We start from the raw sequence: 24,892 nt of genomic DNA, 5'->3' as shown, positions 1-24,892 counted from the left end.
TGCAAGGAGCGTTGGAGAGACACCAGACTTAAGCGGAAGAGACACCCAAACTTAAGCAAACCATAAAGTTTGCAGTTGTAGAATATTACATGGTTCTGAAGTGGAAATATTGAGATAGACTTGATCATTTTGGGACTGTGTCATAAAGGAGTCTAAATAAATCCAAGACAGTGACTTCACTCCCAGTAGAGCATGGGACCCAGCACTCAGCCAACTGAAGTCACAACTTTGGCTGAAAGCAATTTCCATGCCTGATGGGGGTGGCATAAGCTTTGATAGACCAGAATTCACTGCAAGCATTTGGTGATCTTGTGCCCCACCCTCTACCTGATACAAGAAGTGACCAGTCAGTGGCGGAAGGAAAGGGTATGAAGTGCTAAGAGTATAAAGAAGGCTGTACAGAAAACATTAATTCTACAGGTATCACCTGATGATGATGTTACGTAAACAACTGCACTCCACTTGGCACTAAAATGAAATTCAAACAGCTGATTCACCAAGAAAGCTTAAGATTACACATGATCATATAGCCTCTAAACCTGACAGCGTACACCAAAAAAGAATTTGATCATTTATCCAATAACATAACATGTCTGGCATGTAAAGAAGCAAATGTTAAAACTGAACTGAACTCACGGGGGTGTATTCTGTTTCTGCAGCTAAATGAAAAGCAGTTTGGTTTTTGCCATTCACATTTCACTTCTTTTATTTGTGAAGAATCTTCAGTGGTCTGTAATACATGTCTGTTTTATGAATATAACAAATGTGTTATACAGTAGTTGTAAATATGTTCATTTTCTCTTGTTACTGCCTTATTTTTCAGGTTAGAAACAACTTTTGCAGCACAGTTACATGAGGTTAAATTACCATCTGGTGTTACACAATTTCTGATGTTATCAATCCATGTGCATCTTTCAGAAGACTGATTTTTGACATTTTTCCAACCACATTTGTTTCAACACTTTACTTCCACTTTGCACTGTGTGCTGCATGTTTGTGTTCCCAACCATTGTCATGTTCTTATCTTTCATCTTTCGTTTGTATAGTGTGTCATTGTGTAGTTTGATATTTGTTATGTGTGAATGTGTTGTTTGTGTACCAGTGTGTTTTACTTTGTGTAAGTGGATATTTACTTATTTATTTTTGCAAAGATAGACTACACTTCCATTAACTTTGAAGCAACTGAGGAATGTCAGAAAATGGATAACGTGATAGTGAACAATTGCTTCCTTGTGAAATTTTGCTTCCATTATAATAGACAATTTTTAAATAAAAAGCATGTAAGCTATAGGCCAAATAAATAAATACAAATAACAGAAGAAGAAAATAATAAATCTGTATGCGTGTGAAATCACTATTAAATAGTTAGATCAAGTTATTATCTATCAATGCTATTAGGATTAAATTACAGAATAATTCTTTTTCATACTTACAGAATAAAAGTCGACGGGAAAATAGCACGAAAAAACATCAAACATTTCTTCAGTCAAGTGACCCAAAGAAAATGTCTTCAAAAAATTAGGCATCATTCCAAACAGGAACATAAGATTACGAGGGTCCTTTTCACCATCAATATTTGAAATAACCTGGTAAATGAAGTCTGGTCCCAGTTGCTTAAGATCTAGAAGGAGTACCAAATACACATTTCAAAGGCTGGAATAAAACGGACACACATTCAGGAGCGTGCGCGCCCACACACACACACACACACACACACACACACACACACACACACACACAAAGTATTATAATATAGCTGCTACTAACAAAACATGATTTACTTCATGTATTGCTAAATGAAAAAATATTGTTTTGTCGTGCCTGCTTTAAACTTGTCAAAGACATTTTATAAATGCAGTGGCTTGCAAGGTTTTTTTTTTTTTTTTTTTTTTTTTTTTTTTTTTTTTTTTTTTTTTCTCTCTACTAACTGTAATAGTCAAAATTCATATTTCATGTATCTGCCTGACAATACTACCACAGAACACTTAATGTACAACCAATTTTATATCAATTTCCAAGACATCTTGAAAAGACTGATTTTTCTTAGCTGTGGGCAAGACAATGCATTCCATATTTGTTTCTAATTATAATAAAGCATGTACAGTTTGTCCAATATAGGGCCAGTCGAATTCTGAACTACTGACATCCAGATTGTCTGATGACATATTGATAAACTGGTAGACATTAACTGAAGGTGCTGAAATTGAACATATCAATGTTTTAACTTAGAAGAGCAAAATATTGCTCAACAACTTAATTCCCCTAAACAACTTATTATATTAATCAGCAAATATTAGACTTCTCATTTCCTTTTTTGTGTCAGATTATTACAAGGGGCGTTCAAAAAGAAACAAGCCAGAGGCATAATTACAGAAACTAGTACCTGTATGTTAGAAGTATTGACCCTGGCTATTGAGACACTTGTCGCAATGTGACACAAAGCGGTGAATGGCTGTCTCTCGAAATTCCTGGGGCTGCGATGTTAAGCAGTTCCACATGTACAGATGGGCGTCGATGTCCACATGAATGCAAAAAAGGTTATGTTGACATTCTTCTTTGACCAAGATGGCCCCCTTCTGATTCACTACCTGCAGCACGAGACAACAGTGAATACCCAGCATTACTCGCAAACCTTGATCATCCTTCGCCAAGCGATCAAATTGAAACGACCAGGCAATCTCACCCTTGGGGTCCTTCTACTCCAAGACAATTCAAAGCCTCATACAGCCAACACAGTCACGGCACTTCTGCAGAAACTAAAATGGGAGGTTCTTGGCCACCCTACATATAGTCCAGACCTCTCTCCCTGTGATTACACCATTTTTTGTTCTCTTAAAACAGCTCTGAAGGGCAAACGATTCACCTTGGACGACGATGTCCAGCTGTACATGCAGAACTGGTTAACATTGCAGCCCCGGGAATTTTATGAGACAGCCATTCGCCACCTTGTGTCACAGTGGATAAGTGTCTCAACAGCCAGGGTCAATCCTTCTAACATACAGGTACTGGTTTCCGTAATTATGCCTCCGGCTTGCTTCTTCTTCGAATACCCCTTATATACACCATTTTTTGTTCTCTTAAAACAGCTCTGAAGGGCAAACGATTCACCTTGGACGACGACGTCCAGCTGTACATGCAGAACTGGTTAACATTGCAGCCCCGGGAATTTTATGAGACAGCCATTCGCCACCTTGTGTCACAGTGGATAAGTGTCTCAACAGCCAGGGTCAATCCTTCTAACATACAGGTACTGGTTTCCGTAATTATGCCTCCGGCTTGCTTCTTCTTCGAATACCCCTTATATACACCATTTTTTGTTCTCTTAAAACAGCTCTGAAGGGCAAACGATTCACCTTGGACGACGACGTCCAGCTGTACATGCAGAACTGGTTAACATTGCAGCCCCGGGAATTTTATGAGACAGCCATTCGCCACCTTGTGTCACAGTGGATAAGTGTCTCAACAGCCAGGGTCAATCCTTCTAACATACAGGTACTGGTTTCCGTAATTATGCCTCCGGCTTGCTTCTTCTTTGAATACCCCTTATATATCACGTCATGCTTACATCTCACCACAGGTTACACAGAGGTACGTGCTGTCCAAGGTATCACAGATGAGCACCAAAATGGTCTTCTTTATGAAGCAGTTGGAAGGAGCTACTGACAAACTGGTTGAAAGAACCACCTCCCAAAATATAAGATGGACCATTGTAACTAAAATTAATCCTTAAAAGCTGGGCAGAAAATTAAATGCACTGAAGGATTTGAAGTGACATGATAATTCAGGCTGAAATAATATATGCATTGATGCAGGTACAGTTGGAAATATTAAGAGGACCGCAACAGTGTAACTGGGTTCCACAACAAAGAATAGGTTTGGGCTCAAAGTCAATGTGATAAATTCAGTAATGGCTTATGAAGTTGTTCCTGAATATTAAGAATCTGTAGGAATCTACAGTGATAAGAAACTTAAATAGGCAGACTGATTTATACATCATGCCAGTAACGCAAAAAGGATACTAATTTGATATTAAAGTCAGCTGCATAAGAATAGCACATGCCCAGGAGGGCATATCTTTACCAACTGCCCACATGAAGTGTTATTCACGTGAAAGATTACAATTGTTTTCAAAATGTTTGCAAATCGTGTAACTGGGGTGGAACTTAGGTATCAGCCCAGTATCTATCAAGTCAGATGTGGAAACCTGCTAAAACCACATACAGACTGGCCAGCATACTGGATCTCATTGTTAGTCCACTGGGTGGATTCAATCCAGGTCCTCTGCACATGACCGAATCCTGGAACTGGCACGATAAACACATGGAGCTATCTGAGCAAATTCGTATGGTGGGTAGTATTCTCATCTACAAATAAATTTTTAATGTACAATTTAATACTTTGGATTTATGTCAGTTCTCTTCAGTTTCACCACCAGACTCATTCATAAGAGACTGGATATAAGATGTGGTACTGTTAATTGAATTTACATATAACCAGAACATCCTAAAATTTACAGATACAAATTACTAGTACACTTCATGCTTAGCAACTTTTATGGACACATTATTTGCCATTTATCTGTCAATTTCCATCAGTCTCTTATGTAGTGAGAGTAAAGCAACCTCTTTTATCACAACTTTTTCCAGATGGTATCATTAACCCTAAGATGTATTTGTGCCATGTTTCATTACTTTTGATGATGTGTATTTACTTCGATTATGGTTGATGATGAGTTAGCATTGGAAATAAAGTCCTTTTTTTCTCTCTCTCACATCAGTCAACAGTCCGTGAGAATATGGGTTATTCTGAGATGACTACCACAGCTAAACTGAGGGAAGTCTCTTGATACAAAAGGAAACTGTAGGTTATGTTTGGAGTGTCCTATACGCAATTGGCACAGTATGATGATATATTTCCAAGAGGTCTGGAGAGAAGTATATCACATCTTGGTTTTTCCCTTGATTTCTCTCAGTTTGTCAAGGGGTGCTGTAATCTGTCATTCCATATCCTATGTTTTCAAAATTTGACATTACAGTTACAATCAATGATCTGTTTCGGACACTATGAGTAGAAGTTTGTCTCCTGTAGTTGCTGCTTTAGCTATTTTGTCAGCAAGTTCATTACCTGAAATTTTCGTATGGCTCAGTGACCAGATGAATATTCTGGAGATGTGGAGGTTAAGTGATACATCTTGGATGTTAGTAATCAAAAAGTTTCTGGGGTAACTCTGAGATACTCCTTGTAAGCAGCTCATGCAGTCATTATAAATCATGGAGTTCTTTGTGGCAAGAATTTCACAGTACTGCAGACCCCTGATATGGCAATCACCTATGCAGTGTATACACTGCATGCACTAGGAGAGAATACTTGCCAGGCAACAAAAGTCAAGTCTTCCCTTCTCATCCTTCCAATAAGTCTCCCCTGACCTGGGGCTTTGGGTGACTTTTCTGCAACTCTCCCCACTTTCTAAACCTCACCAGTCCTTTTCCTTCAATTCTTCTCACAAAATAAGGAGCTACTGGCTCTAAAAGATTCTGCATTTTCATGTGTGTACTCCTGCCACCGCTTGATCGCCAAGAAGTTTATATGATTTTGGAATATTTGCCACTGTGTCATACTGAAAAAGTATGAAGAGAAACACGATGAAGAGGATAGCAGTGTGTGATATCTCCCAAAAACCACATTTACTTCACCAAAACAATCTAAAACTTTCAAATCATAGTTAATCTAAGACTCTCAAACTATAGTTTCCTCAGTAAAAAACTGAAAAATCATCAATTCTTCTCTAGTCCCTGCAAATAATTTTGTTGTCGTTCCATGCCATATTCAAATTCCAAAAGTGATTCCAAATCAAAAATAAATTTTCTTTTTGCTACAACTTCATTTCTGACTAGTCATCCCATTTTTTTCCAAGATTTCTGCGATACGAGGAGGTTCAAATTCTAAGTTCTCAGGTTTTCTTTTCTACCGTAATGTCAGAAATGTACGGCCGTAGCAGTCAACGTCAGAGTCGCCGCGCTCTGTTGTGCTTATGACGCGGAATGCTGATGAGAAATGCAATCTGAGTGCGCGTTGTGGCATATACACAGCCACCGGCTACGAAGAGCAGTCTGAGACCGGCCAGTTGCGAACATGTATCGCTCTCAACACAGTGATGACGGGTTACCAGATGCGCATAATGCATTGTCGCACTGTCTTTATTAATAAATGGTAACACTAAGTTTTCCGTGTTCCACATTCTGCACTACCTGGAACTACCACCCACGCATCCCATCCTAACAGCAAATGGACGCAAGAACATTTTACTCGGCCGTCCAAAAGACCTCGTTAGGAAAGTGGTGCCAGGTGTGGGATTATTTTTGGAAAACCTACAGTCCTGAAAAGTGCAGCGATGTGTAAACCTAACATCGGAGCATCTTCACGACAACACAGCAAGCAGCAGCAGCCAAGGACATCGTCCAACAACACAGGGACATCCAGCGCTACAATTCAGGTTAGTCTACTCAGATTGGCTTAAAATGAAAGGAAGTGATGGATTTTAAATTTTTCTGTATTGAGTGACTGGTACAGACTGGATTCAAAATGGTAGACGCAAACGCGAGTAACACAGTTGATCTGCAAACCGTTATAGAACTACGAAGAGAGATTCAACAATTAAAAGCACATAAAAGCAAGTAGCCTCCCATTTGATTTGTCACATGATGGCACTTCTGTTCCAATAAAGAATTTTTCACTGTTGCCATCTGTACCAGTGTTCAGTGGAAAACCTGAGGAAGATGTGAAAGTATTTTTGCGGAAACTCGAAGGCGCAGCTCTGTTGGGTTCATGGACTGATTCAGATAAGCAAGCAGTTGCTAAATTGAGAATCCAAGGAGCCGCACAAGAATTCATTAGCGCGGAGCTGATTTGCATGAAAACAGAAGTTTATAATGATTTTAAAACCATAGTGGTTCAGAGATTGAAACGCAAAACTGCAATCAGATTCTACCGTGAGCAACTTCATAGTTTGTGCATGCGCCGTGACGAATCTATCAAGCAATTCACAGAGAGAATCCGAAACATAAATGCTCAGACTTACGAGCTTGTAGAGGACAAAAATGAGAACCGGATCCAGCTTTTCAAAGCCGATCAGAGAGCACTTGACACAATCATCCATGCGTTGTTTGGGGAAGAAGTAAACAAAGCAGACAGACTCGCACGCTGCAAGACATTTCAAGAAGCAGTACACGTGGCTGTTGGTTTTGTTGAAGCATTGAGATGCCCAAATGACAAGCAAAAAGAAGAATGTCGCGTATTCAACTCAAATGTGGAATATTACCGATGCAATAGGCCTGGTCACAAGCGCAAGGACTGCAAGGAGAACATGACCTGTCACAAATGTGGGATACAGGGTCACTTAGCAAGGAACAGTCGCAAGTGCGGGGACTTACGTGCCACCACAGTGTCCGCCCCTTGCCCAAGGCAGTGGTTCCTGTTAGTGTAGCTGAAAATCAATTCAATAATGACTTCGTGATAGGTACTGTTTATCGCAGAAAATATATTAAATTATTGATCAACACGGGAGCACAGACCTCATTGATATGGTGTTCTATAGACGAAAGGGACAAGTTGAGACTGCCAATGTTTAATGTGCTGGGGCTGAACGGTGGGAAACTATGTAACTACGAAGAAGTTGATATAGAATTGAGCCTAGGCCAGGACAACTACACAGCAACGGTGCAAGTGGTTTCTAATAATGAAACGCACTACGATGGTGTACTTGGATTTGATTTCTTATCCGCTAATGGGGCAGAAATATTTGTCGCAGAAGGAAGGATCAGACTAGGTCATAATAATTACAACCTGGAAAATCATTCTTCATGTTGCACTCAAAGGAGCCGAAATTCTGAGGTCGAGGGACGGATCAACCCGACCGATGCACCAGTTGGAACCCTCCGAGCCGAAGTACAAATTACTCAGCCACAGCAAGGAACATGAACAACAATCCATGTTGAAGAAAAGTCACCACTGATCAGAAATGGAGCTCTGTTGTTGACCGAACAGTCAGAAAATTGTGAATTATTGGACACAATGCATTGTTATGTTGTCTGAAGTATAGGGGTAGCTACAATGGTGAGGCCGAACGTGGCGAGAGTCCTAATAACAATAACGAATATGAGCAATACAGGTGTCGTTTTGCCATGAGGAGCGAAGGTTGCTGAAGTGTCGAGCATAAGTAAAGATGATGTAATACCGATTCCAAACGAAGCAGCAGATGTAGCAGTTATGAAAACAGATTCTTGTAGTGATATTGAAACATTGAAACAAGGAGCTGAAAATGACATCGAATTAAAGAACAAAATTTGGAAGAAGATTGAACATTTGTCAGCTGATGATCAGAAGATTTTAGCACCTGTTTTGTTAGAGTATTCAGATCTTTTCAGAGAACGTTCAAATTTACCTGTTACTCACTTAGTTCAGCATCGCATACACACTGGAAATGCAGCACCAATCGCATAGAAGCCTTACTGAATTCCATTCAGTCAAAGAGAATTGGTCGATGATATGGTCAAGGAACAACTAGAGGCAGGAATTATTAAACCAAGATATCCTGCTGATCCACCATGGTCATCACCAGTGGTCCTAGTAAAGAAGAAATCTGTTTCGGGTGAACCACAGTCCCGATTTTGCGTTGATTCCCGAGCTTTAAATGCCGTCACCACACCAAACATTTACCCATTACCAAATTTGGTAGAAATCCTGGACTACTTGGGCAGATGTCGCATTTTCTCAGTCTGTAATCTAGCTAGCGGATATCACCAATTAACAGTGCATCCAGATAATCAAGCAAAACCTTCATTTGTAACTGCAACAGGAGTGTACAAATACCTCAGTATGCCCCTGGACTAGGTAACGCCCCAGCTACCTTCCACAGCCTAATGGATTCTGTTCTACATGGGCTCACGCCAACACAAGCTCTTGTATACCTTGACGATGTGCTAATTCATGAGGCAACACACTGAGAGACTTCAAGCAGTATTTGAGTGTATCAGAAGTGCGAACTTGTCCTTATCAATAGATAAATGTCACTTCGCACAAAGTGAAGTGAAGTACCTTGGACATGTTATAACCAGGGAACGTGTCCGCCCTGATACAAAATTAATCGAAGGTGTCAAAACTTTTCCAGAACCACAAACAGTCAAAGAACTACAATCATTTTTGGGTTTATCGAATTTCTATCATCGCTTCATAGCCCATTATGCAGATATCGCAAGGCCAATGGCACAATTACGTAAAAAAGGAGCCACATTCAATTGGTCAACAGAATGCAAATATGCAATGGAAAAACTGAAAACTGCTCTAACCATAGCTCCAGCTTTGGCCTATCCGGATTTCAGTAAGCCCTTCATCCTCTCCACAAATGTTTCAAATTTTGCAGTTGGTGCTATTTTGTCCCAAAAATTTGATGGTCAAGAACATCCAGTATCATTTGCTTCCCGGCAATTAAATAAGGCAGAATGTAACTACACTACCACTGAAAAGGATATTTGTGCTCTGGTCTTTGGTATTAAACAAAACAGATGTTTCTTAACAGGAAGAGAATTCACTGTAATCACAGACCATGCCGCACTTAAATGGCTGTTGAGCTTAAAAGGATCCCAGTTCGAGACTAACAAGATGGGCATTAGAACTGAGCGCTTACCAATTCACAGTTATCCATCGTCCTGGGAAACAACATGTTAATGCTGATGCGATGAGCTGTAAGGTTCGTGTTTGTGACACCATAAGTCATGAGGAGGAATTAAAAGCAGCCCAAGAAGGCAATCCACAATGCGAAATATGGAAAAATGATCAACGATTCTTAGAAATAGATGGATTGCTTTACAAAGTTACTAACAAAGGGAATTGCCTAGTTATTCTAGGAAGCATGAGAGAGCAAATCCTAACTGAACAACATGATTCCTTACTATCAGGACACTGCGGTAAAAAGGCAACGAATATCAAAGTAGCTGAAAAATATTGGTGACCAATTCGTAAGGCTGACATATTTGAGTTTGTTTCACAATGTGATTCCTGCAACAAACGGAATAATTCGGGAATAAAATACTAGCTCTAGAGCAGCAGTCTAACACAAATTCAATTAACCTTTCTAATGAAATATGTGAAAGACCATTACTAACCACCCACTGTTTATTGAACAAATTGTGAAAGAGTTCATTCCACATTTTAACACAATTCGTGGTGAAATGAATGCAACCATCCGTGAATTATATGCATTTCTTCAAGCTGTGAGTGCACATTTAGATTTAAACACCCTATTATTAAGAATTACTGACAGTTTATCAAACGCTAAATTTGATGCTCTCAATTTAAGAATAGCCTTAGAAAGTAGTTCAATGACTGCTTGAATAGTGTTTTATTGCATCCAGACCAATTTTTACAAATGTTGCTGTTGATTGAACGTAAGCTAGATGCATCATCTACCATGATTTACCCTGCCAATTCCTACAATTTATATGCTTCTTACAGATTAACTACCACATATTCTTTAATGATTGAAGATCAATTAAATGTAATTGTTTCTATACCGATTGCCAGATCCAAACATAATTTTGAAATGTTTAAAATTCATACTTACCCTGTGAAATGGAACCAAGTAGGTATTCACGCAATGTATCAGTAAAGATAAAAGATATTTTGTATCCCTGAATGAACATGATGTTCATAGGTGTAAATGTAGTCATAAGCTAATCTGCCCAGAGACGGCAGTAGTCTTAGATACTAGAGTGTACAGTTGTGAGAAAGATTTGTTTATGAACAATCCACCTCACGGTGATTGCCCTAGGATTTTAATGCATCTTAATCAACCATACCTTAAAAGATATTCAGAAGGTATAATATATTCATTTAACTCAAATCCCTAAATCACATTTACCTGTAAAACATTTGACACGCCTGAACTATCTTTCACATTAAAATTAACTGGTAGTCTATTAATTCTGAATATTACGCACTGTGATTTATCATGTGATCTGTTTGAAATACCTTCTGTATTACCAACCACCTTTCAAGCAGATGCAAAATTCCCTTAAACAAGGATGTTATCTGTTTATTACAATGAATCATACTTACTGACCTATGGAAATCATTCCCTGTCCAGCTTACCCGAGGATGACAATGTAATTGCGCATATCCATGAAAGTGTAATAAATACTAATAATGAGTTAAATTTCTGAGAAGTAGCAACTAAAATTAAGTCTATTGAATCTTCCAATAATGCTAATCCATATTTGATTGTCAGTGTTGTGTTCTTTGTGCTTTTATTGATGTCTCTTGTATGTACAGCCTATGTAATGTATGAAATTGTTGTCCTGAAAACCCGCTCGTCAGTGACCATCACCACTGTGTCTGCGAACAGAATAAATGTTGAAGTGCCCCCCAATGCCGCCATTGGCGAGAAAAATGCATGACACACAGGAGGTCGTCTCAAGCAACCTTCGGTAGCTCATTTTCATGAGGGAGGGTGATTGTAACGGCAGAATTCTAAGGCCGTAGCAGACAGTGCCAGAGTCGCTGTGCTGTGCGCTTAACATGTGGAATGCTGACGGGAAACGCAATCTGAGTTGTGCGCCGTGTCTTGTACACAGCCACTGGCTACGAAGAGCAGTCTGAGACCGGCCAGTTGTGAACATGTATCGCTCTCAACACAGTGATGCATTGTCGCGCCATCTTTATTAATAAAAGGTAAAACTAAGTTTTCTGTGCTCCACATTCTGCAATACCCGGAACTACCGCCCACGCATCACATCGTAACAGCAAATGAACGCAATAACATTTTACTCGGCTGTCCAAAAGACCCTGTTAGACTACAAAATAGTCACACAAAACCTTTGAAACTTCTGTCATATCTCAAATAAGATACTTGTAGCCATGCACACATTTCACAACACCGACATCGTGATTCCATGACTGTTGCAAATGTTTCTTTAAGAACTAGTTTCAACCACTGGAAAGTCACTGATGCAATAGTAGCGTAACTGGTGAATGTGTGGCCATGGAGTCTTTCATCATTGGAAAAAGCCATAGTCACTAGAAGGTGAGTAACAGGCATGAGAAATCACTTCAAAGTTATTTTCACAAAGTAACTGCTGTGTTACATTCCCACGATGAACTGGTACATTGTACAGGTGAAAGAGAACACATACAGCCCTTGCCTGCCATTTTTCTCATAATGCTTCTCCAAAACATCTTGGTAGCTCACATCTTTGCTCATAGTGGCCTTTGAAAAACAACGAGTAACGATGATGCCATCACTGTCCAAAAGCATGGCAACCATCAGTTTTTCACCACTGCCCTGTACCCGAATTGTTTTGGGATTGGTGAACCTCATTGCTTCCTTCAAGCTGATACTTTTCAGGACCGAAAAGGTATCTATGCTATATCCACTGTCACAAATGGTGAAACTACGTTATGGGTACACTCCTGAATGAGGTACAGACAGACATAATCTGTCTCCAAGAGCGATATATGTGCAGTAGCAAACTTTCAGGCCTTCCCAAACATCTCATAACAATACTGTGACCCAAGAAGCCACGGCAGCATGTATATAAAAAAAATTAGATTTCTCACAGATTTCCCAGTTACAAATACTTTTTTTTCCTGGGTGAAAATACACCTTTCTCCAGCTAAAAAAACATGTTTTCCTGGGTGAAGATACATTTCTTCCCCCGGAGCTGTAAAACATGGCACTCCTTTGAATGGTATAGGTTTTATACAATGACATAAAACTTCTTGGCATTTTAGGAAGCAAAACACAACAAAAAACAATGCGTTCTGGAAAGACTTTTGCTATGCGACAACATGTATACTGTATATTTTCAAATTACGAAAGTACAAATATGAATTCCACAAAACATAGCACAGTAGCTTCAAAAGCACTGAAATTGAAACTGGGCTGCAAAATGCACTTTTGTTAGACAATCATAACTCATGTCACGTGATTTCGCCAGCCAATGACAGACAATATTCAGAGTATAGGACACGTGACATAGTAAGCCAATAGTAACATCAATGTTAAGTAGCATGAACGTACAAATAGAAAAAGTTAATGGTTTAAATTAATATACAAACAGTATAGCTACAAGAAAAGCTAAGCTTTCACCTATAATATTGGTCATCAAATACCGCCCCCCTCCTCCCCCCCCCCCCCCCCCCCCCACCCCCGACAACTATATGGTTAGCCAGGATACTATGAGCACAGCTTAAATTGCAGAACGTTAATATTTCTGAGGCTGCACACTGAACATTTCATGGGTTACCTCACTGAACACATGTCCTGTTAAACACTTCAAATATTCAATTTAAAAAAAAAGCTAATTACATGTAAAATTACTCAAGAACTCACTTTGAACTATTGTTTGAAGGACAATTACACCTTTTTTGGGATCTTTAGTGCATAATTTGTAATCTATCCAAGACTAAAATAAATATGCAAAGGTATCATTGAAGTCAGGTCTTTTTATAGCATTTATTTCTGTTTAAGATATCTCAAACACAAATGTGCCAGTAAAATTTTAACTAATGGCATAAATGCTGGTCTTTCGAGTCCAAAATTTTTCTAAGTGGTTGGTCCTCAAAGTGTCAAGATTTGAATTAGAGTCAAATGCTCCACGATTTAAGAAATTCATTGCACATTCTCACAGGTAACATAAATCATCTTGCAGAAAAAGAAAACTTCTTTGAAAGTAATGCTTCTCCAACCACTATTTGCAATATTTTCCCATGCACTATTAAAAATGTGACATCTTGTTCATCGAAAGCAATTTGTTGTTATGAAGTTTGCCCTAAAGCCTTTGACACATTTTGCTGCTGGCAGACACTAGTGTGTGCACTGTGTCATGTTGTCATAAATAGCACATTTTCTTTGCAACTAAAGTTTTATTTTGGTGTTATTCCCTTGTTTATAATTTATTGTTTCAATATTATTTTGCTGTAGTGGGCTAAAGTACATTTCATTGCCAGAGTATCAGTTCTTACCAGTTAAAATTACAAAACTTTAAAAGAAAACTAAAATAATAAAAAATTCCCTGAATTCTAAAAAAATCCCGTTTTTTCCCCAGATGAAGAAATTTCTGTATTTTTCCCAAATGCCCCTGGGTATATACACTCTGCATGGCTGCAGTTGTAATAGCAAATATGAATTACACATCACAAAAAAAAAAAAACAAGTCTATTCTGAGCACATAGCCACAGCGGAAATTACACATGGATGAGAATCTTGGATTTTCACATCCATGTACATACGGTATTCTTGTAACATAGAGCCTTTTGCAGATCAAATAAGACACACAGCACCATTTTCCCTGGACAAAATACTATTCGTAGTTTATGACAACATTATGTGATTGATATCTGTCTCGCGTGTGTAGTCAATAGGGGACAAATCGTGGTTAACACAATAAATGAATACAGCCTGCCGGCTGGTGTGGCCCTGCAGTTCTAGGCGCTTCAGTCTGGAACCACATGACCGCAACGGTCGCAGGTTCGAATCCTGCCTCGGGCATGGATGTGTCTGATGTCCTTAGATTAGCTAGGTTTAAGTAGTTCTAAGTTCTAGGAGACTGATGACCACAGATGTTAAGTCCCATACTGCTCAGAGCCATTTGAACCATGTGAATGCAGCCTGTTTGTTCTAAACAAAGCCGCAAAAACCTACATACTGCAACAATGCAGGAGGAACCAGCAATATTCCCATTTCACCACCAAATGCGAAGTCCATAATATATGTTGACAAATGAGATGTACTAGATGATGTCACACACAGTGACTTTAATGCCATTCTGTTCAACACAAGCACAAATGCAAACACGAATGCAGACACTTCACAACAAAAAGAACAACAACGTTCCCTAAACAATGCTGACTGGCAAAAATTAGGGGACGTGGTTGAATAATTTGCCCTTCATATACAGACTTACACTACAAAGCATAAATACTGACAGACCTGCTTCAAAGAACACAGTAGCAAGCTATTTCAAAGACTAACCGTGCATCAAACAGAAACTCCCCTGGTCCAATGAGTTAACAAGACTAAGGAACAATAATAAAGACAAAAGGACACATTACTGAAAATTGCACAAGAGAGGGAAGAAAGACTGGAACTACACTGTGCCACAAAGCAAAAATATAAAAACAAACTATATACAACTAGATAGGATCACTAGGACAAGTTTGTCAAAACTCAGTTACAAAATGGGGGGGGGATCATTTAAACTTCAGATAGACAAGGTAAAGATCCTGGCAGTGCTGTCAACTCTTAGTCACACAGACTGGACTATTAAAAGGGTTGGAGATGTTCAGCAGACTATCTGATGAACAAAGTTCTCTCTGACAATGAAATAACAAATGACCAGGAACATCATACAAGCTTACGTAGACAAATGGATGATACCTACACGAATGATCCCATTACTGTCCCTGTTATCCAAGAGGAGGCACCATTAGCAATTAAACAATTAAAGAACAAGAAGGCTCCCAGTCCGTATGGCACACACTTAGAAACATTCAAAATTACAGTTGCATAAATCGAACCTTTTCTAACAGTTTTACTAAATGAAGCATTCCTGTAAGGTAGGGTCCCTGCTGCTTGGATAACTGCGAGTATAGTAATCATTTTTAAAAAGTCAGATAATTGGGACCCAACAAATCCAAAGACTTACAGGTCCATCTGCCTCTTGAACACTTCAGCTACAGTGCAGGATAGGCTCCCGTGTGTCACACAACGTTCTTCAGCTTTAGTCCACATCACTAAAGCTTTAGATCCAAAAACTCAATAGATAATGCAGTTAACCACGTGCTGGAAATTATAAAGGACATACAAGAACAACATGGAGTAGCAATAGACATATACGGTGCCTTCAACCATCTCTGGTGGCCTGCTTTGTTCACAAGGCTACATGAGATGCAAACACCAACAGTCCTACCTAATAGCTTACTCGATTACTGCAAAGATAGGGTGGTTCAATGATAAGCAGGAACACAGAAAATTATCAAGAGCATAACTAAAGGTTGCCCACAATTTTCAATCTGCAAGTCAGTTTTCTGTAGAATCATTCTTAAACAATCTGGATGAAGATGGTATAGTTAGGGGTACAGTAACTTATGTTGATGACTTACTAGTAGTGATAACTGCACTCTCAGGAGCATAACTCTAAAGCATGGCCATAAAACTCCTAAAAATGTGTGACTGGTGCAACCATAACAAATTCATAATTGTAGCAAAAAAGACAGTACATTTACGGATCAAAGGGATACTGCACCACCCCACCATTAGACTGAACAACATTAGTGTACAGAGAAAAGCAACAATAAGATACCTAGAGATACATCTTGATTTACAATTTACACTCAATGAGCACATAAGACTTACATCTGTAAAAGTGAAAAGACTAATGCAAAAACTTCCTACATTAAACTCAATTCACTACAGACTTCCATTACAGACATTATGAAATAAAAGCAATATGTTTCACTTCGTCCTTACGAAGTGAAACATATAGTTCTTTTGTTCTTTAGATCACTTTTTTTCAAGCCTGTAATTGTGTAATATCAAATTGTATCAGGTGCAAACTGCAAAACATGTAAACTTCATAATATTTAGCACAATAAGACTTAGCTACATGAACACTAATGAACAACATCCATAAGGAGTGCCCTTCGAGGAGATCAGGCTTGAGGTCACCATTCCAAGGCTCTTCTCCTGCTTATGGCACGGGCAAATGGAGAAAGTTTTTTTTAAGCCAGCTGCAAGTTTATATCTGCTCACAGTCCTGCGACAGATCTACGATCTTAGAACTTGCACACACCTAGTATATGCCTGTAGTTTATTGCACACATCCCTTTTTCATGAAGAGGCAATACAGGTCTCTTGACAATTTCTTAATAGGAAGTTGCCAATGTGCTACAGTATTTAAGACAACTGTCCTCAAGTTTTTGCACTTATTTATATAGAATCAATAAGCACAGTACATTATCCCACAACACTTTTTTGCCTTGCAGTACATACACAGTGCCAGCAATGGGAACAGAACATTTTATGAACGCTTTTTATATATTTAAACTCAGTGTCTCCTATAAACTTTTTCAATTCAAAAGCTCTATGTAAAGGAAGAGATGTACCTAAGGTCAAAGCAAGATTCCATCTTACACAGTCGTGCTTAGCCTTAGTAGACCTAAGACATTTTTCAGTTATTATGGATGACTCTGAACATCCAGCAATACTCCATAAAACATTACATTTTTGTATAGTTTTGTGGTGCTCTTTGGCTAAAACCATTTATGATTTACACTCTCTTGATACTGGATATTACTAAGCCACTTTGTTTATACATTTTGTCGCAATACAAAGATTAGAGAATTGCAAGATGATATCAAGCCCCATATCCGACAGTGTTAGCAATCTAGGTGCAATTAAGGAGGGTACTGCAAATTAGAGTCTCTGTCAGCTGCATTCTGATTTTTGACTAATTACAGAGGGTGCTTCCACAAGATGGCAGTGGAGGGAGGGGAGGAAGTACTGGCAAGTGCAGAGTCAGCTGAATTGGGCTGCATCAGTAATCCATCTGCTGGCTTCCAACTGCTTCGCTATGAAGGATATTTATGTTGCATTTGTTACACTGTAAATTAAGTAAAGTTATCCTCAATCTGAAGGTTGGTTTTTAAGACTGCTGTGCTTTATTAGGCACTGTTCTAATGGATGTGGTCTCATTCTATTGGGAGTGAAAATATGCCCTTGTGTGACTAAATTTTATCCAGCCAGTTAGAGTACCTATAGTAATGTTTACTTTGAACTGCGGTGCAACTTGATCTTTTTCTCATTGCTAGAAAAGAAGGAAGTGATAGGTGACAGACACAAACCCTAGGATCGACAGAGAATCAAAGCCCAGACTTTTGGTTTTCTAATCTGGAGCTCACCCACTGAGTCACACTTCTGTATAAAATATTAATAGAAACTACACTGAGACACACTGGTTTATATTATTTTTATTTGGAGATAAGAATAATCCTTTATCTGCAAATAAATGTTTCCAATTTGTCCAATTATTTTTATTTGAAGAGAAAAATAATCCTTTATCTACAAATAAATGTTTCCAATTTGTCTATTTTTTGAATGATTATCAAGATAGAAATTTATTTGAATTTTATCTGTTATTTTCTTGACTGTCTTCCATACAAGAGAAGATTTAATGAGTTCCATACTAGCAACAATCTCTGGTTGTTAAACTGACATTTAGGCTTCACCACCTGAAAGAGAGTTGCATATGGTCTACTCTTAAACTTACATAGTACAATACTCCTGCCTCTAATAACAATGACACTTTTTTCTCCACCATGGAATAGGTTATCTTCTAACTAATGCTAAAGATTATTGCATACATTAGTATCAAGGGTGGGACTATGTTTCCTTTTGGTACAGAGGTTGGCATTATTCTGTATCAGTAAGTCACTGGGCAGTTATGTTGTGCCCTCCCTGGCAAAAGGTGTGATATGTGGCAGCACCGAGGGGGAAGGGGAGAGTGCACTATGAGCTGAGTTGCAAGTTTGTTGACTGTGTAGCAAAGTTTTGCTGCAAGCCAAGTGCTGACTTGTTGAGACAGTGGACAGCTGGCCACAATGGAACTGTCTTGTGGTCTAGTGGGCATACCACTCACTTGGAGTGGTGGAATGTATGGCTCACCTATGTTGGGCTGCAGCTGTTGCCTGTGTTTCCTACCATTTGGGATATGGGATAGTGTGGCATGAGCAGTACTTGACTATGACTTCTTGTGCTAAAAAAATAGTACTACCATAAGTATTGTAAGCTGTTTTGCTAATAATCATAGAGACATTGTGATTAAGCAAAGGTTTCCATAACTTAATGTGTTAATGTGATTGGTTAAAGTGAATTATTAGCTGAGTTTTTTGATATAGACTTTGTAACAGGTTGTATTAGTGTGATTGGCCACACAGAAAAGATAGTAAATTCTTAAATGCCCACTGATATAAACAGATGTTTTAAAAAGACTGCCCATAGTGCATGATTGATTATATTCACGTTATTAATAATGACAGGGATTGATATGTTCTGTGCCTAACACTGAACTGTTTCAGGTAAATCACTGTGGTGTTAACTTTCATACACTGTATGTGTGAGGGACGACAAAATGTCTTGCAACAAAATGGGCGTTCATGGTAGCCACTGACAAACATCCATGCTATTTCTAAAAGGAAAGCTACTGTTCTGAATTTTTACAATTGTGTATCGCAAACAGTCAAACTTTAAGATTACACTGAAATTTAGAATTTTGATTTCCAACCTTACTGTATGATTAATCACTTCCTTTAATTGTTCTCCACTCTGTGGCGATTTTAAAAATAGTATTTTAATAGTTGTTACCTGTTTTTTTTTTAAATGATTAATGGAAAATCTCATATAAAGATGTGAAAGAAATGCTAAGAAAGAGATAGAGGGGATAGCCAGTACTTACCTCAACTCAGTACAACCGATAGATAAAGCAGAACAGAAAATTTATGTTCCTAGTGTTTGATGTGGAATGGATGGCAGCTATCAAAGTGAAGGTACTGTTGTTTGTTTGTGGGTTTGATGTGGACAGAGGTGTGGATGTGAGCTTCAACAAGATGAATGTCAACATTCAGGAAGGTGGCTCCCTTCCTTACAGCCTAGGTATTCGTAGCAAACGTATCTGCTCCAGTGATGAATCCCTCAACAATTACACCAATAACCAGACCAGTGCTTTCCTCTCTTGAAACTATCCCATAGACCTTGTCCACAAACAGATCTCCTGAGCAATACATTCCTCCCCGGCCAACAATGTTCCTACCCGCAGACCACACAGAAGCATCCCCCTTGTCACCCAATATGATCCTGGCCTCGAATACATCAACAAATTACTCCGCCAGGGATATGACTTTCTCAAGTCAAGCCCTGAAATGAGATCATCCCTTGACAAAATTCTCCCCACACCACCCAGAGTTGCCTTTCGTCGCACCCCTAACCTCCGCCAACATCCTTGTCAAACCCTACAATATTCCCTGACCACCTTCTCTACCCAGCGGTTCCTACCCCTGTAACCGACCCCACTCCAAAACCTGACTCGTGCATCCCCACCACAACCACCTACTCCAGCCCCACTACTGGTAAAACATACACAATTCAAGGCAGGGTCACATGTGAAACAACACAAGTCATTTATCAGCTGACATGCCTGCACTGCACAGCCTTTTACATTGGAATGACAACTAAACTGGCTGAGCGCATGAACGGGCACAGACGAACTGTCCGCCTAGGAGACGTCCAATACCCAGTAGCAGAGCATACCCTCCAACATAATTCTAGGAACCTGCTACACCATATGTGCCATTTGGCTTCTCCCACCCAACACCAGTCCCTCAGAACTTGCACACCAACACATCCTTTCATAGCGCCATCCCCCTGGACCAAACTTACGTTAACCAACCTCACTCCCATTTACTCTTCAGTCTTCTCCTTTTTTCCTTTCCTCTTTAGCCATTCACACATCTTTTCATACTACATAGTTGTGTTTATCTTTATACTATATACCTCTTGACTTCTGTATGCATCCTCTTTGGTTTGAAGCTAGCATAGCACTTACAGTAGAATATCTTTGGCTTCCTCTGACACCCCATGCCTCCATCCTTGCTACCCTCCCTGTTTACCTTTCACTGTTGCTTCATAACCTGGGTTGTGAGTAACTGAATCCACTTTCCCTTCTTCCCTTTTCCCCCCTCTCATCTCCCTGATGAATGAACAAAGTTCCGAAAGCAAGGAACGTAAATTTTCTGTTCTGTTTTGTGTACCTATCGGCTGTACTGAGCTGAGGTAAGTACTGGCCAGCCACTCTCTCTCTTTGTTAGTAATTGTTTCTTTCTTCTTTTTTTTAATTACACTGGCACTGTTAAGGATTTTGTGGTCAGGAAGCTAGTGATCCATACAACTTGGTGCGTGATAGTTTTTCTTTTGGAGGTCTACTTAAAACCCATGTCTAAAAACTGTTTGTTACCTTTTCTTATGTTACTTATGACAGAAAAAAAAAATTATAATTATTTTCTGGTAACTCCAACTCAATCAATCGATCCTGTCCTATTATACTAATGACTAGTACTGACACAACATGTTTTTCATCTTATTGAGAAAATTTTGGGAATAGTAGTTCACCCATAAAGGAAATGGCATATAGAATGTTTAAGTGCCCCATTCTCTGAGTGCTTGGGATCCCCATTGGATCAGGTTAATGGAAGCAATACAGATGTTTGCCACCAGATTCATTACCGGTACATTTAATCAGGACACAAATACTATGCAGATGCTTCATGAACACAAATGGGAATCCCCAGAGGGCAGAAGCAGCTTTTGTTCCAAGGCACTATTGTGGAAATTTAGAGAACTGGCATTTGCAGCTGACTGCAGAACACTTCTATAGCTGGGAACATGCTACTGCTTCTACCCTATTTTCTTAATGTTGTGTCTCTGTTCAAACAGTGTTACCTGGCTGTACAGCATCCAGATCAATATATTGAAATGCTAATGTGATTCAGAACTGATCATGTAAATGAGTAGCAAGTAGCCATGTTTTAACAGGAAAAAAGTACAGTTTTCTAAAGACATACCACACCACAGACATACTTTTCAACTACATCAGGAACCAATTTTCACAATTCAAACATAAATATAAAAATCTCTCATTATTGTTATGTCTATCAGTACAACAGCATCACCCATTGAAATCAGTTGAGTATATGGATGAAATCAGATGTGCTGTTTAATCTTTTCAAGCATAATCTTATCACATTTCAAATGTGGAACAAAACGTGTTTTGTTGTCAAGTGAAACACGATGTTTTCAATTACTGGCATAGCAGCAACTTATATAATTACACCGCACAAAACCCAGAGAAATTCTGCTTATATGGATGGAGTATTAGTGGTACCAAAGTTAGTAACCATATAGGAACCGAAATAGCGAATAGCAAACAAAGAGCATAAATGCCGAAGTACAATCTCAAATGTTACTTTACAAAGAAAAATCAAGAAGTATTGCCCCAGTTTAAATCTTGCCACACTGCAAGGATGGATGATATACTACTACAGTGAGTGGTGCTAAGAAACAGCTGAAATTGAACAAAGTTTTAGAGTCACATGGAATCCCTATCAGATACCATTACAAATTTGTGGCAGAGTTTGCTCCTCTTTTAATCATAATATACCAAAAATCCAACAACGGAAAATCCAGAATGGAATGTAACAATATAATGAAAAGGGTAGTTACTACTCAACATATAGCGGAGATGCTGGGTCGCAGAAAGGCCCCAAAAAATTATGTCTGAAAGTTAGCTTTCAGCCAACAATGCCTTTGTCAAAAGTAGACAACATGCACACACTCACGCAAATGCAACTCACTTGCACATGACCACAGTATCTGGCAGCTAGAACCAGACTGCCAGAAGCATGGCATTATGGGAGACGTAAATGGGTGACGGTGGAAGCTGGGGGGGGGGGGGGGGGAGATAGCAGGATAGGGATCAGGGACGATAAAGTGCTGCTGGGAGCGTACAGGGACAGGGTGGAGAGTGGGGGAGCTAGGTGCAGTCAGGAAGTTACGCAGAGGGTGTGGGAGAGGGAGGGGATGATGGAAAAGGAGAAAAGTAAAAGACTGGGTGCACTGGCGGAAGAGAGGGCTGTGTAGTGCTGGAACGGGAGCATGGAGGGGGCTATATGGGCAAGACAATGACTAATGAAGGTCGAGGTCACGAGGGTTACAGGAACATAGGATATGTTGCATGCAAAGCTCCCAGCTGCGCAATTCAAAAAAGCTGATGTTGGAGGGAAGGATCCATATGGTAGAGGCTGTGAAGCAGTCACTGGAATGAAGGACGTCGTGTTGGGTGGCGTGCTCAGCTGCAACAGGGTGGTCCAGTTGTTTCTTGGCCACAGTTTGTCGGTGGCTATTTATGTGAACAAACAGCTTGCTGGTTGTCATGCCCACATAGAATGCAGCACAATGGTTGCACCTTAGTTCCTACCTTCTACATGCTCCCTAAAGCCCACAAACCCAACCACTCAGGATGCCCCATTGTAGCCAGTTACTGTGTCCCCACTGAGAGAATCTCTGCTCTCATAGACCAACACTTCAGCCCATTATCCGTGACCTAGCCTCCTACATAAAAGACACCAACCATTTTCTCCACAGACTATCCACAGTTCCTGTCACTTTACCACAACGTGCTCTACCTGTCACTATCGACGCCATCTCCCTCTACACTAACATCCCTACTTCCCTAGTCGTCATGGCCAACTGTATCCTCACCAACAATTATTTCTCCTTTGAAAGCATTACCTACAAACAAATTCGGCCTTCCACTATGGGCACCTGCATGGCACCATCCTATGACAACCTATTCATAGGCCTTCTAGAGGAAACATTCTTAAACATTCAGAATCCCAAACCCTTCCCCAATTAAGATTCACTGATGACATCTTCGTGATCTGGATCGAGGGTTAGGGTAACCTATCCACTTTCCTCCAGAACCTCGAAACGTTCTCCACCATTCACTTCACCTGTCCTACTCTACCCATCAAGCCACCTTCCTCGATGTTGACCTCCACCTCAAAGTATCTCTGTCCATTTCAAACCTACCAACCACAAGCAAAGCCTTCACTTCGACAGCTGCCACCCGTTCCATACCAAGAAGTCTCTTCCCTACAAACATGTGATCTACAAGCTAAGGTGCAAACAATGCGATGCATTCTAAATGAGCATCACAACCAACAAGCTATCTGTCCACATGAATGGCCACTGACAAACTGTGGCCAAGAAATAACTGAACCACCCTGTTGCAGCTGAGCACACTGCCCAACACAACATCCTTCATTTCAATGACTGTTTCACAGTCTGTGCCATCGGGATCCTTCCCACTAACACGAGCCTTTTTGAATTGTGCAGTGGGAACTCTCCCTGCAATATAGCCTATGTTTCTGTAATCCTCCTGACCTCAATCTTTGTTAGTCATTGTCTTTACCCATTAGCTACTTCCCTGTTCCCATTCCAGCCTAAACAGTCATCTTTTCCACCAATGCACCCCGTCTTTTTACTTCTCTCTTTTTCCACTATCCTAACCCCTCTCTCCACAACCCCCCATCTAATCTCCTGACTGCACCTGGCTGCCCCACTCTCTACCTCATCCCCACACACTCCCAACAGCACTTTACCATCCCTGACCCTTACCCTGCTACTCCTCCCCCTCCCCGTCCCAACCTCCTCCTTACCCCCATTCTGGTTGTGTCTACCATAAGCCTTGTTGCTCGAGTCTGGCTATAGCTACCAGAGACTGTGGTCATGTGTGTGTGAGTTGCGTTTGGGTGTGGATGTGGGTGTGTGTCTGCATGTGATTATGTTGTCTACTGTTGACAAAGGTGTTGTTACTTGATAGCAAACTTTCAGACAGTCTTTTTGTTGTGCCTTTCTGGACTCAGCAACTCCATTATATGGTGAGTAGCAACTATCCTTTTTATTTCATTGTTACATACCATAAATCCATCAAACAAAAAAACTGTGCCTAGTGGCTGGAAGAGGGTAAAGGTCATCCTGTCTACAAGAAGGGTAAGTACCATTAAATATCCGTGGCATCTATTTGTTGTAGAATCGTCTAATATATTCAGAGTTCACACATAATGAGACAACTGGAAAAGAATAACCTCCTCAATGGTGTACTAAAACCACTGATCACGTGAAACATAACTTGCATTTTTCTTACATAACACTCTAAAAGCCATAGATTAAGGTGGTCAGATAGATGCCGTATATCTGTTTTCCAAAAAGCATTTGAATTAGTATCAG

At 39.8% G+C, this 24,892-nt stretch overlaps 1 protein-coding gene across 1 annotated transcript in view; it reads right to left on the bottom strand.

Moving 5' to 3' along the window:
* Window positions 1-24,892, bottom strand: part of LOC126359133 (MMS19 nucleotide excision repair protein homolog) — a 224,822-nt gene that overhangs the window by 166,438 nt on the left and 33,492 nt on the right. The window contains exon 4 of the mRNA XM_050007606.1: window positions 1,434-1,621. Coding sequence (XP_049863563.1) covers window positions 1,434-1,621 — 188 coding nt within the window. The remainder of the gene's footprint in view (window positions 1-1,433; window positions 1,622-24,892) is intronic.

This window comes from Schistocerca gregaria, chromosome 1 (genome assembly GCF_023897955.1).
Source record: "Schistocerca gregaria isolate iqSchGreg1 chromosome 1, iqSchGreg1.2, whole genome shotgun sequence".
Classification (NCBI taxonomy): domain Eukaryota; kingdom Metazoa; phylum Arthropoda; class Insecta; order Orthoptera; family Acrididae; genus Schistocerca; species Schistocerca gregaria.
The sequence above is the reverse complement of the archived record's forward strand: the minus strand, read 5'-3'. Positions and strand labels throughout refer to the sequence as shown.